This window comes from Neophocaena asiaeorientalis, unplaced genomic scaffold (genome assembly GCF_003031525.2).
Source record: "Neophocaena asiaeorientalis asiaeorientalis breed wild unplaced genomic scaffold, Neophocaena_asiaeorientalis_V1.1 scaffold506, whole genome shotgun sequence".
Classification (NCBI taxonomy): domain Eukaryota; kingdom Metazoa; phylum Chordata; class Mammalia; order Artiodactyla; family Phocoenidae; genus Neophocaena; species Neophocaena asiaeorientalis.
In genome coordinates this window covers 344,518-359,249 of record NW_020174950.1, presented here as the reverse complement: position 1 = coordinate 359,249, position 14,732 = coordinate 344,518, and the positions used below count along the sequence as shown (strand labels likewise).

Here is a 14,732-nt window from a genome sequence, read left to right as displayed (position 1 = left end):
GGTCCCCAAAAAAAAAAAAAAAAAAAAAAAAGAGAGCACTGGACATGCTCAAACTCTGATGACCAAGAAGTGGTAAAGCCAGGATTAGAACCCAGGTTCTTATCTTAGTTCCCTCCTCCACAGCACTTCTATGTGCAAGGCAGCGACTAAAGAACTCTAGTCCAGGACGTTTCAACTGTGGTCTCAGTGAAATCAGTTTTTAGTAACTTTAAGATGAGGGAAGAGATGTTTTGGCTACGAATTGCTAAGAGAGATCTTAGGCAAAAATAAAAGACTCAGAAAAATGTTTTTGAGATTGTGGTCTTCATTTCAAATTTGAACTTATGTCTTTTGGATAGTGTTTTTGGATTTGTGTCTTTTGGATTACTCTCAAATTTCAGATTATTTTATGTTAAATAGCATAAAACTATTAACATTAAAAAAAAATCCCTGGACTTTTTTTTAGAGGCCTTGACCTTTTCTTACATACACAACTGTTTCCCTTCCTTTATTTTTTTCTTTTAGCTTTCTGCTTTTCCAACGACCTCCCCATAGTTCAGGTAGCGATGGATACAAGAAAATAGCAAAGCCTATAGCAAAGATGATAATAACGTTAGGAAAAAGAAACATGAGAAATAAAAACAGAGGTTATCATGAGAAAAAATAATGAGGAAAAAACCCCAAAATACAAGGGATTGTGGACGTTATGAACAAACAAGAAATTCAAGACATGGGCAAACAGCTACTGTTTTCCCATTCATGTCCCTGTTAGTCTCAAGGGGTGGATATATGCAGTTCTGGTTCAACAAGTTCTGCTGCACCGACACCTAAGGGCACTTGTTTCCTGCTTAATGGAAGACCTGGAGGAGCAAGGCAGGGAGAAGATAATGAGGAAAAAGAAACGGGAGAAGAGAAGGGAAACAAGGTCCTTCTTGTCTCACGGAATGCAGACTCCTTTTGGGATGTTGGTGAGGGATAAATACAAGGAATTTTTGTGGAAGCTTAAAGATTTATTTAACCTGATACTTGAATAGAAATGGAGATCAAAAAAATTTAATTGCAAATAATACATTTCTTAAACTTTACTGCTGTAACCTGTACATATAAAAAACTAAGACAAATTATGTGAATAAAAACCTAACCCTTCAAGTCAAATGAGCATTTGACTGTAAAATGCTGTAAAACATTCTATAAAGTGACTTATCAATGAAATCTAAGCTAAAATTCACCAGTGTGTCCAGTCATGGTGTTGTTTACTTCTTCTTTTGATATATTCCATATTTTCACTATATCTGAAACACACCAAGTCAGATATTATTTAAATGCAAAGGTTACTAGTAATTGCAATGTATTTGCTTTTAGATTATTGAAACCTTTTTCAAAACTACAGTAATAATAATAAAGACCATTAAAGTAGAGGAGAAGCTGTCACCATTTAAAACTATAATTTAAAAATCAATTTAATATTCCCATTTGTTGAAAAAAACTGAAGACTAAAATATGAAAACATAGTTTATTTTCTCATTCAGACTTTTGGAGTTTAATTTTACAAAATAGCAGACAAAATTTGTTTCTTTATAGTAATACAGAATATGTAATACATATCGAAATATATATATATATAGCACTTAAGTTATAAACACATAGCAAAATCAGCATCACTTAAACAGCAACCATGTTTTTCACATAATTAGGATTTCTCAGGAAATAAACATTTTTACCTTGAATATGTAAACAGTCTTTGTGGCTTTATGTCAACTAGTATTTACAAAAGCTAGTCGAAAAACTACCACCGCTTGCAAAAGTGATGAGCTTTAAGATACAATTTTGCTGTCATGCCATAATAAAGACTGAAGATCATAGAAAGCCAGAGGGAGCTAGTCACTTCAGTGCAATTGCTGTAGGTGGAACTACTTAATTGTGATTTAAAGATATATGCTATGAGAATCCAAAAGGGATGCTTTTGAATCATCAGTTGTTGGTTTCTTTATGATCTAACCATCTCTTAACCCAGGTTAGATTATGCCCCCTGATCATCTAACTGTGATAGAGGGAAGCTGCAAAGAGACTTTCTTCATCTCTGAAAAAAAGAAACACAGCATAAATCAGTGTTTAAAAACTGTACTCAGAAAACTAACACACATATTCATTATACAACTTAATATCCTCTTGCCAAAGAAGGGCAGGAGTTATATCAACTTATAATATCATGCATGCCTTGGAAGTTGTACAAAACGCAAACACTCACTAAGGAATATTCATTGTCCCCATTTTACTGGTGTCTCAGTTATTGGAATAAAGAATGGTACTTGTTATATATTTGTATTTGTTTATATTATATAAGTTTATATTAAATTATAAATTAATTATATTCACATTTATATTTGTCTATATTTTTAATATTCTACCTCTTTCTCAAAAGGATTTGAGGTACCTACAACAAAAGGCATACATATACTATGAATAAAATAGAAATTAAAAATCACGACTAAGGAAAGGAGAAGGATACAAATATATTAACCATCAGCAATATTGTAGTAGTTGAACTGAGGACCAGTTTTGGCTGCAAGCTTCCTGGTAACCAGGGCAAAAAAGAAAACACAATAGGTTGTGTCATTCTTGGAATGATAAAGGAAGAAGGAAACCAATTCTATAGGAGAGAGAAAGTTTTGCCCTAGTACCAAATTAAAGAACAAAGAAAAAATGCTCACATGAGATCTTATATAGGAAACACCTGGTAACAAGTAATAAATGTCTTTGGCAAGTTTTATAAAGAACAGTATTTTACAAGTAATCTATAGGGCACTGCTTCCTCTGATGGTGTCAACTAGATGTCTACTTGGATGCTCTCCAGAACTACTAGCTGGACAGTTATGCTATTAAAGCAAAGAAGTAAACTTTTTATACGAAGTAACAAGAACAAAAGCATTGCAACAGATAAAGCTTCATGCAGTATGCAGTAGCTCTGTTTAGACTTTATACATTAAAAATGCCTGTTTAGGGCTTCCCTGGTGGCACAGTGGTTGAGAGTCCGCCTGCCGATGCAGAGGACACGGGTTTGTGCCCGGGTCCGGGAAGATCCCACATGCCGCGGAGCGGCTGGGTAAAAAAAAAAAAAAAAAAAAAAAAAAAAAAAAAAGCCTGTCTAGAATTAAAATCTAGCTTTTAAAGCAAAAAAAGAAAAGAGAATTTGACCAAGCAAGGACATCTTAAGAGTAATTTGTTCAGCCTCTGACATTTTTCCAGCATATTTTTACCTGCTCTCTTCCTTTAGTTTCTTGGCTGCCTGTGTTGATAACTTAATCTGCAAGTCCAGCCTTTGCAGGAAATCTCTGGCTGACACTTCCTCCGGATGCATGGGCTGAGCATCAGATTCTTGAGGACTGGGAGGGGAAAGATCTTCCCCAGCCGCTACCAGGTCTTCTTCATGAGAAAAACTATCAACAGTTTCATTTTCTGGAGAATCTATTGAGTTAAGTCCATTAAACAGCAAAGGCTTCTCTGATATAACTGGGATGTTCAAAGTTTTCTTCAGAAATATACAATCATTGGTAAACAGTTTATTTGCCCTTTTAATCTGCTCCATCTAAAATATTTTAAAAAAGCAACAGAGTTACATATAAATAAATCCAAGAGTAGGGTTTATTATACAACACAAAATAAAAATATTCATAAGCAAAATGTGTGCAATGCTATCTCTGGATCTGAAATTCTTAATTCGGGGTTAGTCACCTCTCCAGATACCCCCAGTTATTTCAAGAGGTGCCAGAAAATTCTCTTTCACAATTTTATAAGAAGAAAGACTAGTTTTTCCCCTGCTATATTATTTCCCCTACAAGGCAGCTTTTACCAAGCAGCCTTAAATCCCTGAAGTTAAAAAATGTAGAATATTTAGCACTTATTTAATGCACTTCAATCTTATTTTAACATTTCTATTATCTGATTTAAAAAAACAAAATTCTTAGTGCTGTGATTTTCCTTATGGAGTGCTTCCAATCTCTAGAATTGTGTTTGGTAAATTTAATGGATACAGGAGGTGGTAAAGAAAAAAGTACAACGAGAATTAGGAAGAATGGTGTAGGCTGGGGCTGCAGTCATTAAGAAAGCCCTCACGGAGAAGGTGGGGTTCTGATTTTGATTCTTTTGACTTTAGATGGACCTTGAAGAATGGGTAGAAGTGGGACAGGTAAGGAAAACAGGTAGGGAGCACTTTACATAGAGTATCTTATTTTTTCTACCTTACAGATTAGGTATTTGAAGATCCACTTTTCAAATAAAAGAAACAAAACTCAAGGAGATTATGTACCAAGGAATCATCATACAACTAGCAGATGAAGAAGACAGAATTTAATACAGGTTTCATAACTTCAAACTCTTTCATACCCTGTGAATTCCTCCAAACCAAAGAAATGGGGATAGCAGGTAGGGGTGAAAGGGGGAATGGAATTTACACATGTTACCTCATTTAACTTTGCTAACAGAACTGCAAGCTAGATATTATCACCTCCTTTTTACAGATGAAGAAAGGGAGACTCAAGGGAGTTAAGTGGCATGCCTAAGTCCACAAATGTGGGTAAGTGCAGACAGGACTCTTGGAGAGCTGTCGGAGAAATACCTACCCTCATGTTCATCACACCCGACCATCATGCATCTGCAGACTTCTCCACCCAACTAGCCTGGGAACTCGCGCCATGCTAGGTTCTTTACATGCACTGTACCAGCTAATTTTCTTGTGAGGTATTGTCACCAAGACAGCTTGGTACAACAGCTAAGCACACAGGCTTGGGAATGTGACAGAGCTAATTTCCAATCCCAGCTCCACCAACACAAACTGTCTGAACATAAGCGTGTTACTTCTCTCATTGAGCCTATTTACTCATGTGTAAGACAGGTATCATCTACCCTTCACAGGGTTGTTGGAAGGATTAAATGAGAGTTTATACATGTATATGCATAGAGGATATGGGTGTAGGTGTAGAGATATAGGTGTGAAAGGGAGAGACAATTTAGCAGTAAATGGTACTTACTGTCCATTTTCCCATGAAGAAATTAAGGCACACAAGAGATGACTGATTTGACCAAGTGCATATGGCTCCGCAACTGTATGAGCCAGAATTTCCGTCTGACTCTAAAGTCCATACGTACAACACCAAGATTAAAGTGCATGACTGATGGAACCCAATTCTGGGATCCTTTAATGCCAAATCGACTGAGTGAAAAAATTAGATTTCCACTTCAAAGAGCCTGAAAAAATAATGGTTGAATAAGATGGGCCCTGCTCCTCCTGCTTTCTAGCTATAAGCTGAATCCACACAAATAGTACATTCAATGTTTTCTTTTTTCATTTAAAGATACTACTTTAAAGTATCTTTTGTGTAGGGTGGTCTTTTATGTTCTAGTTTCTAGTTAAAAGAGAGAAGGCAAGGGTGAGAAAGAACATGAATAGGCAGGTACACTTTTAGAGACAGAATTAACATCTAAAAATCCTAAGTGTCTCTGGTCTAGTTTAGGCTTAGATTTGAGCAAATTAAAGAACTTGAAAACTTATCCATAGCAGGTTCAGGTATATCCTAATCTGCCTTTAGTACCTCTTGTTTTCACCACCTAGCATCCACGCCCTCCATCTCTCCTAATTAGTATAAGGGCTTCCAGGGGCACTGAGTCCTCCCCTGGCTCCAGGGTGAGCACATGACTCATTCCTGCCCTTTGAAGCATCACAGTTCCCCGGCTCCTGAAAGGTCACAGTCCCGTCTGGAAACAATTCAGAGATGCAAGGAGACTTCTGCTGAGTCTGGGAGATGAAGGACCTCTATTTTTTCTGTGAGAAAGAGATGGGCCTGGAGCTGCTGGCAGCCATCCTTCCACCACAAGGAACCTAACAACAATGCCACCTTGAAGGAGAGCGATCAGACCTCTGAATCAAAGCCTGAAACCAGAATACCCTCGCACCCTTCAGTTCCAGTAATGAGCCAGTAAATGCCACTCTGTTTTGTTTTTATTGCTTAGGCCAACTTGAGTTTTCTGTCACTTGTACATGAAAGAACCCTCACTGATACAGTACCCTTGAAATACTTATTGACAGGGGCCTACAACTGCTTACAGACACTGTTTCCTGGGAATAATGATGGAAGACAGAAACAGCCAGGAACACCGGGATCTGATTGCTGAAGATGGGCTGGGAACATCAGCCATTAACTGTGAATTCCCTCAGGTCAAGACCGGTTATTTCTAGAGCCTCCCAGGTTTAACAAAGATCTTATGCACACTAAGTGCTTAGGATGGATGGATTAATTAATTTATTAATAATTAATACAGGTCAGAGAAACAGGCATAAAAGATGAACCCAGAGAAGTAACCAGGAAGGGGTGGTAAGTTATCTGTTTTGTTGGTTATTCTACTGCCTTTAAACCCACCCTCACCTCCCAATCCATCCCCCAGTCTTCTTGAACTTGTTCTAACTGCAGGAGGCTGACCTCTTCAGAACTGCACTCCCCAAACCCCCTTGTTCTTGGAATTCCAGTCAGTGTTCCCAAGGAAGTCACCAGCAGAACAACCACACCATGACTCTGGTGCCTGCATCCCTCTACAGCAGAGCTCCTACCAGGCAGCCCCTTGTCCACTCCTCCCGTTCTCCTCGGTGTCGGGTACCCCACTCCTTCCCCTGGCCCTCAGGCCTAGGGGTAATGTCTCCCTGCTGTTGCTGGTCTCGGGTGCTGCACCATCCCTTCCTGGTTCTCTTAATCCTATTCACACTTCTGTAAATGTCCCTGCATTAAACCCTCTCTGGCCACACCCTTGGAGTGCGCTAAATGTATTCTGTGGGGACCCCGATACATCCATCACTCAGAGCAAGACAGGCCATCATAGCCAGGCAAGGGGCCGAAGACAGGAAGCACAAGACAAATGGACTGAGTAAAAGGCTGTGTGTAGTCAGGGAGTCCACAGGGAATGAAGGGCAGGGCTCTCCTAGCTCTCATGCATGACATTCTACCATTGATTCACCAATAGAACTGCCTCTTTTAACAAGTCTATGAGCTTCCCAATGTCAGGAACTGCTTCTTCTCCATCTCAGCATTGCCAGCAAGCATTTAAGGTGTATGTTGACCATTATGGTCTAGACTCTAAGAAGACACATGGTTGCCAGCATCAAGGACATCAGGGATGTCCAGACATAGTTAGCATCAAGGTGGGAACCAATCTAAGGATGGGCAGGTTTGAAACTGAAGGTGAAAACAGATAAAAGAGGTTAATATAAGGTAGTACTTAGAAACAAGGGCTCTGGGGCCATACTTTCCAGGTTCAAATCCTGGCTTTACCACTTTCTAATCATCCCCTATGTCTATTTTCTTTTCTGTAAAGTAAGGAAAATAGTACTTTCCACACAATATGATTATTATGAGAATTAAATGAGTTAATTCATGTAAAACACTTAGAACAATGCATGGCACACAGGAAGCGCACAAAAATGTTAGCAACTATCATTAAACTTGGTTAAAAGTGAGAAAGCAACAAGTAAGGGCAGATCCTAACATGTATTCAGCAAATAAGGAGGAAGGAGGTAGGAATTTTCTCTCCATAAAAAATATTTCTGGGCTTCCCTGGTGGCGCAGTGGTTGAGAGTCCGCCTGCCGATGCAGGGGACGACACGGGTTCGAGCCCCGGTCCGGGAGGATCCCACATGCCACGGAGGGGCTGGGCCCGTGAGCCATGGCCACCGGGCCTGCGCGTCCGGAGCCTGTGCTCCGCAGCAGGAGAGGCCACAACAGTGAGAGGCCCGCGTACCGCAAAAAGAAAAAAAAAATTCTCCCACAAAGTAAAAACATGTAAGAAAATTTCATATAAACAAGCCCAGATGAATAACATAATATACTGTCACTGCCCTGAGGTCTGAGCGTTTTTTTTTTCATAAGGTATTTAATTTGATCTTAACTTGTTCTCCTTTACAACCATAGGCTCCAAACTCTATTACCAGTAGTGAAGTTAAGGAATGAAACCAGCCACACAAAAAGCCAGGGGGAAAAAAAAAAAAAAAGGAGTCCTTCCAGATAGAGTAGTTACAAGGCCCCAGAGCAGGAAAAAGTGGTGTGGCTAAAATAGGGAGTAATGAGCAAGCTGCAGGCCACTCATATAATAAATAAAATTTGGATTTTACTTTAAATGTGATGCGAAACCATTGGAGGGTAAAGGAAGGGAGTGACATGATTTGAATAGCACTCCAGCAGCTTTATGGAAAATGGATTGGTAAGAAAGAGGCATCAGTGGAAACAGGAAGCTCAGTTATGGAAGAAACTGCAATAGCACAGATAAGAAATATAAATAATCCCAAACAGTGAAATGATATTTTAATTTGCTTTGGAATGTTTTATGCTTTTATCTGAACTTGGATGGGTCTAATGTTCTGGGAATTTCACCTCACATAAAACTAAGAAAATTCATGATCCAATACAAGGAAGAGCTGAAAAACTCTACAGCTTTAGCACCTGCTCTCTGTTCAATATCTCCTACTACCCAATGAACGCTGAGAATAGCAAGTGTGACCTTTTCAAAGTGATGCAGAACTACCCTCAGTTTCTTGAGAGCAAATGACTAGTGGGGGAGATACAGCAACCAAATGCTTTCATTTTAAAACTGTCTCCTAATCAGGATTGAGTAGCGTGATTCAGTGAAATTTACCATCTGCTTACTAAGAAACAATGTATGGAATAATCAAGTTAAGAGCTGACAGGATGGCCACAAGGTCGACCGTGGTGAAATCAGGTAGAACAAATACCACCACCAACTTGTTTAAAATGACTCCCCTGTAAGTACATTTGTAAAGGTGAATTCACTGTGGAGGGAACTCACAAAATATCCCCGCCCCCAAGTTATCTCAATAGCTGCTGCTGGGCATGATCAAGAACTCTCCCCAAAGGCTACTTTCGATCAGCTTCATTAGGCCACCTGCCTAACTGGGAATGCAACATTCAAAGCTTCTTTTTCTTCCTCTCCATTCCTTAAAAAAAGACAAACTGTTCTGAAAACATTTCAGGACCCAGGATAACTAACATTTACACAGCGCTGTGTTGCTTGTGGGATATTTCCATATACACACAACTCTCAGTTGATTATTATCATCATTATAGAGGAAAAGACTTAAACATTAAAGCATTCTCTCAAGCTCGTGTTCTAGTAAGTGCTGGATTCAACCTCCTCACTCCGCTGTCTCCTATTAAGTGCTAGGTGTTGGTGGCTATCAGCCTCCTCCATTGCCATGTGCTAATAATAAGGGAAAGGATTTTTTCTTCTCCATGCTATCTCAGAAGAATATATGAGATCCCATTTATGAAATGTCCAGAAAAGGCAAATCTATAGATTAGAAAGCTGATTCATGATTATCTGCGACAATAGAAGAGAATGGGGAGTAAGGGATCTTTTCAGGGTAATGGAACTGTTCTAAAATTGGATTGTGGTGAGGGTTGCACAACTCTGTAAATTTACTAAACGTCCTTGAATTGTACACTTAAGATGGGTGAATTTTGTAATATGTAAATTATATATCAATAAAGCTGTTTTTAAATAAAGAATGCATGAGAATCTATTAAAACCTAAAACTACTAAGGGCTACTTTACCGTACTTCTTACAACAGGTGGCACTATTTAGTTATGGTTCTCTTCCCTTTGACCAGCAAAGGTCAACAATTTCCAGCAAGAGCAGGAGCTAAAGTTATAAACACAAAAGATTTATATACGCTTATATTTCTAACTCACTGCACTTGTTCCCCCTAAAATGATAATCATTTCACCTTTTCTCAGCAAGGTGACATCTGATAGGAGAAGTGTGAAGAAGCAAGTGGGCTTAGCAGCTCATTGGAGGAGAAAGAGAAGACCCCGGGAATAAAATTGGATAGGAAATGACTCAGGATATGGGGGGCAGTGGTCTGGAGAGGGTAGAGGACAGGGAAGTTTCCAGGGGGGTAACAAAAAGATGAAGAAAAAGTTTGTGCAAATAACAGTTTCCCTCACTGCCTCTCACCCACTTTCAGTTTATATACAGGGCTTCCTAACAAAAAGTTCACAGCAGCTGCCTGGAGCTGGTCAGTTCCCTCCAGAGGCTTGCCTCCAACTGAAAGGAGCTGGGATCACCACAAAAGCTGTAGCAAAATCTAGAATACTGGGTTGGGGGAGGAGACTTAATGTCTCAGTGGAGATGAGCAAAGCCCAGGAAATTCCAGCCCAAGCAAGTCTGTGTCTGAGATTTGAATTACATTGAATAGTTTCTCAGTTGATCCCCAGCAGTTTCAGTTTCTCTCTGTGAGGTCTTCCACCGCCACACCATTTGAAATTGCAGCCACCTCCAGCAGCCCTGTCTCCTTCCCGATTCATTTTTTTTTCATTTTGCTTATCAACACCGGATATATAACATATTTTGTTTATTTACTGTCTCCACTGACTAAAATATAAGCTCCATGAGGGCATGGATTTTTATTTATTCACTAATGTATCACCAGAAAGGTAGAAGCTGGGAAAAAAGAGGAAAGAAAAATCAGATGAATGGTAAACACTGTTGAGAAAACAAAACAGGAAAGGGGGGAGGGGCACTGGGATGAGGGAGCGTTGCAGTATGACATGGAGTGGTCAGGAAGGCCTCAGGGAGGAGACATTTATGCAGGCTTGAAGGCAGTGAGGGAGCAAGTCACACAGCCAATATCAGCTACGTGATTTGTAGGTCCCAGAGAAAAGTGAAAATGTGGGGCATTTGTTCACAAATTATTAAAAATTTCAAGACAGCAACAGCAGAGCATTAAGTGCAGGGCTCTTCTCAACATCGGGCCTATGTGACTACACAGGTCCGACATCTGCACGTACCTGTGGCCCTGCATGCAGCTGTCAGGGAAAGTGTTCCCAACAGATGGATGGAACAGCAAGGGCAAAGACTCCAAGAAGGGACAGCATTGGGAAAGAGCAAAGAGACCCTGCTTGTAAAACAGGAACATTCCTGGGCTCCTTTACTGGATATTCTGATCCAGCAGGTTCAAGGTAGGCTCTAAATTTCCAACATCTCATCACCTACTCCTTTAAACACTAATTTAAATACAGTGTGGGTGGGACTGCCCTGGTGGTCTAGTGGTTGGGACTCTGAGCTTCCACTGCAGGGGGTGTGGGTTGGATCCCTGGGGCTGGGAGGGGGGACTAGTATCCCCCATGCCGCGCAGCCAAAAAAAAAAAACCCAAAACCAGTCTAAATACGATGTGGGTGATCTTGGCAGTCAATATCAGAAACTTAACTCACTCAACTTCTCTCTGTTCAGTCGGGGAATGAAAAAAACCTTTCTGCCTTTTTAACTTCCACCTGAAATATCAATTTCAATGAGTAAATCCGATTAATGTCTGTAGTTAATATCTGCAAGAATATCAGTTCACTGTTACGGTGATTATCTTCACTTTCACTAGTTCTACAGAACCAGTGGAAAGAGTCTCTTAACAATTTCATCAACTAGAGTTCAGGGTCCAAAGTAAATGAGAACCAGTGATTCTCAACCAACAGTGAGTGCTCCTCAGGGAATATCTGGCTATTTCTGGATGGGGGGGAGGGGGGCAGTGCTACTGGTATCTAGTGGGCAGAGGCCAGAGATGCTGCTAAACATCCTACAATGCACAGAACAGCCCCCCAAGACAAAGAAATATCCAGTCCATAGTATCAATAGGGCTGCAGTTGAGAAACCCTGAAACAGACTGTCTGTGGCTACAGATTATGGTTCCCAATTCATTACACTTGAGCTTAACATCTTAAAATCAAGTCTTTATAAAGGTAATGAAAAACCTGATTTATGCTTTAATGAAAAGGGATAAATTTGTAAGTAACAGGATCTACATCAGTGAAAACAGGAATTAGAAAGCATTTGATCAGGACTTACCTGATGGCGCAGTGGTTAAGAATCCGTCTGCCAATGCAGGCGACACAGATTTGAGCCCTGGTCTGGGAAGATCCCACATGCCACAGAGCAACTAAGCCCCTGTGCCACAACTACTAAGCCTGTGCCCTAGAGCTACTAAGCCTGCACTCTAGAGCCTTCGAGCCACAATTACTGAGTCTGTGAGCCACAACTACTGAAGCCTGAGCGCCTAGAGCCTGTGCTCCGCAACAAGAGAAGCCACCACAGTGAGAAACCCGAGCACTGCAACGAAGCATAGCTCCCGCTCGCCACAACTAGAGAAAGCCCGCACTCAGCAATGAAGACCCAATGCAGCCAAAAATAAATTAAATAAATAAATTTATTTTTTAAAAAAGAAAGAAGGTGGAGAACCGCAGTGAGCAGATGTTCGGGAGCTCTGAGCAACCCAAATGAAGTCATGGAGGGCAGTGGGATGCAGAGAGATTGCTGTGGGTAGGGACCAGGGAAACAACACTTCTCTGGGTATCATGGATTCCTAGGTGCAGTCAGCCTAGCCTAGTAGATAAGATGCACAGAAACCAAACAGAAAAGACCTCCCTTCTTCAGTAATCAAGATGCTAAGAGAGCTCTTGATAAGACTAGGATAAAAGTAAGGATGGAGGGCTTCCCTGGTGGCGCAGTGGTTGAGAGTCCGCCCGCTGATGCAGGAGACACGGGTTCGTGCCCCGGTCCGGGAAGATCCCACATGCCGCGGAGCAGCTAGGCCCGTGAGCCACGGCCGCTGAGCCTGCGCGTCCAGAGCGTGTGCTCCGCAACGGGAGAGGCCACAACAGTGAGAGGCCCACGTACCGCAAAAAATAAATAAATAAATAAGGATGGAAATCAGAAGTAATACCTAGGGCAAAGCAAATGCTTTGTCACTGTGATAATTCAAGCTGGTCTCAATGAATAAGCATACTTGGAAAATATCCTTACCTCTCATCCACCTTCACATCTGTAAAAAGGAGATTAATTACACCTATCTCCAGGGCTTACTAGGAAAATCAAACTGAATAAGAACAAGACGGAACAAGACAAATGCAATGCCTGGCACACAACAGGCATTCAGCAGAAAGAGTAGCTGCTGATACTTCCCAACGCTGCTTTCCTCTGGCTCTGACTCAAACCAGGCCCCATGAATGCAAATACAAGAATTGAAGTTCTATGTTCACTTTTAGAAACTCCCAAGAGGGCGGAATAGGACTAACCATGGCATGAAGTCTCCAGTACATGCCTGCACAGCAAGATCCCTGCTCTCAAAATGTTGAAAGGATAGAAGGACCTGCCAGGTAAACACATACCAGAATGGGTGTGCAAAGGAGATGACTCAGTCTCTGTCACTGGTGAAGGGCCAGAAAGAGTTTCACTTAAAGAGAACGATAAAGATAAGATCACCTTTCTTCCCATTGCTGTCTAGGGTGCTTCAGGAAGGAACATTGAAAACTGATATAGAGCTCAAATGTAAAAAGGCCATCACATAGTTCAGAGTTAATTATAAGTAATTTTAATGAAACAATATGTTCCCTCAGCTTTCCATGTTCTTCCCAGAGGTGTAATGCAATAGGCCCAAGACACACACACTTATAAATTTATAATAAACACAGCTCTGCAGCTCACCTAGACCACATTCTTGGCCGCTGCTTAGCGACAGGAGTCACATTCACAGTTGCCAGTGAGCCCAGGGGTGTAATTTCACTTCTAAATAAAGAAGCATAATCAATAGAAACGGAACCATCCTGCGGGAACAACTGTACCTTTCCTGACTCATCACAGCGATTGTTTACCCAGAAAACAAAATTCTCTGCCCAAGTCTGCACCTCAGTTCGGCTTTCAGGAAATATATAGCAGTACGACCGGGACTCAAAATCGGGCGAATTTGGCTCCCAGGGTGCCAACGCCCTGGTCCGCTTTGACCTTCCTTCCTCACGCGGCAGATCCGGTCTGAGTACAGGCAGGGCATCGAGAACTGGAGGCACCCACCCGGGGAGGGAGCCTTGGCGGCCCGCCCCTCTGGCTGCAGGACAGGCTCTGGCGACTGTAGCTGTCCCGGCAGCGCGCGCTGGGCAAGCGCTCGGGGCCGAGCCGCCAGGGGACGGCTGGCTACCTCCCCTACGCCCCGATACTTGCTGCGCCCCCGCCCGCAGCCACCAGCACTGCTCACCGAGACTCCGTACTTGAGCGCGATGCCCTGCAGCGTGTCGCCGGGGCGCACCCGATGCTCCACATGGCGCTCGATGACGCCGGCGCCCAGCGGCGCCCGCACGCTGGCCGTGCTGCCGTACGAGCGGGTCTTGGTGCGCGCCAGGCTCAGCGACAGCTCGGCCTCCTCGGCCTCGGAGAGCGAGCGCGACGGTGGCGGCGCCGAGGGGGCCGAGGACCGGGGCGTGCGGGGTCCGGCTGCCCGCAGGGACCGCTCGGGCGAGGAATCAGCCATGGGTCCTGCGGAGGCCGCCGGGTCGGGAAGCTCGCCAAGAGGGCGGCGCCTCGTCCGCCACCGCCTCCTCTTCCTCCTCACAGGGGCTGCGGAAGGCCGTTCCGCGGGGACGGCGGGCTGGAGGCCGCGGCGGAAAGCTGCGGACCGGCCATGGTGGGCACCTGCTCCTACGCGTTCCGCCTTCCCCAGCGCACCTGCAGGGAGGAGAGCGAAACGAGCTCCAGCTGCTGCCCCGCCGACGACCCGGCTCCACCCTGCGCGCCGGGACCCGGCTGGCCCTGCGGTGCGAGGAGCGGGGCGCGCTAAGGCCCCTTGCCGTGGAGCTACTGGGCCCCATCCCTAGGCGCCCTCGGCCCCGGAGGCAACCCTGCGCCGGGCCGACACAGCCTTGTTAAAGCCCTACCCTG

At 43.0% G+C, this 14,732-nt stretch overlaps 1 protein-coding gene across 1 annotated transcript; it reads right to left on the bottom strand.

Annotated features, from left to right (window-relative positions):
- Positions 1–1,504: 1,504 nt before the first annotated feature.
- Positions 1,505–14,337, bottom strand: LYSMD2 (LysM domain containing 2). Its single transcript, XM_024761859.1, has 3 exons — positions 14,053–14,337; positions 3,237–3,565; positions 1,505–2,059 (listed from the first exon to the last, which is right to left on the bottom strand). Exons 1-3 carry the CDS (start codon positions 14,323–14,325, stop codon positions 2,017–2,019), a joined length of 645 nt encoding a protein of 214 aa, XP_024617627.1. The 5' UTR covers positions 14,326–14,337; the 3' UTR covers positions 1,505–2,016.
- Positions 14,338–14,732: the final 395 nt, after the last annotated feature.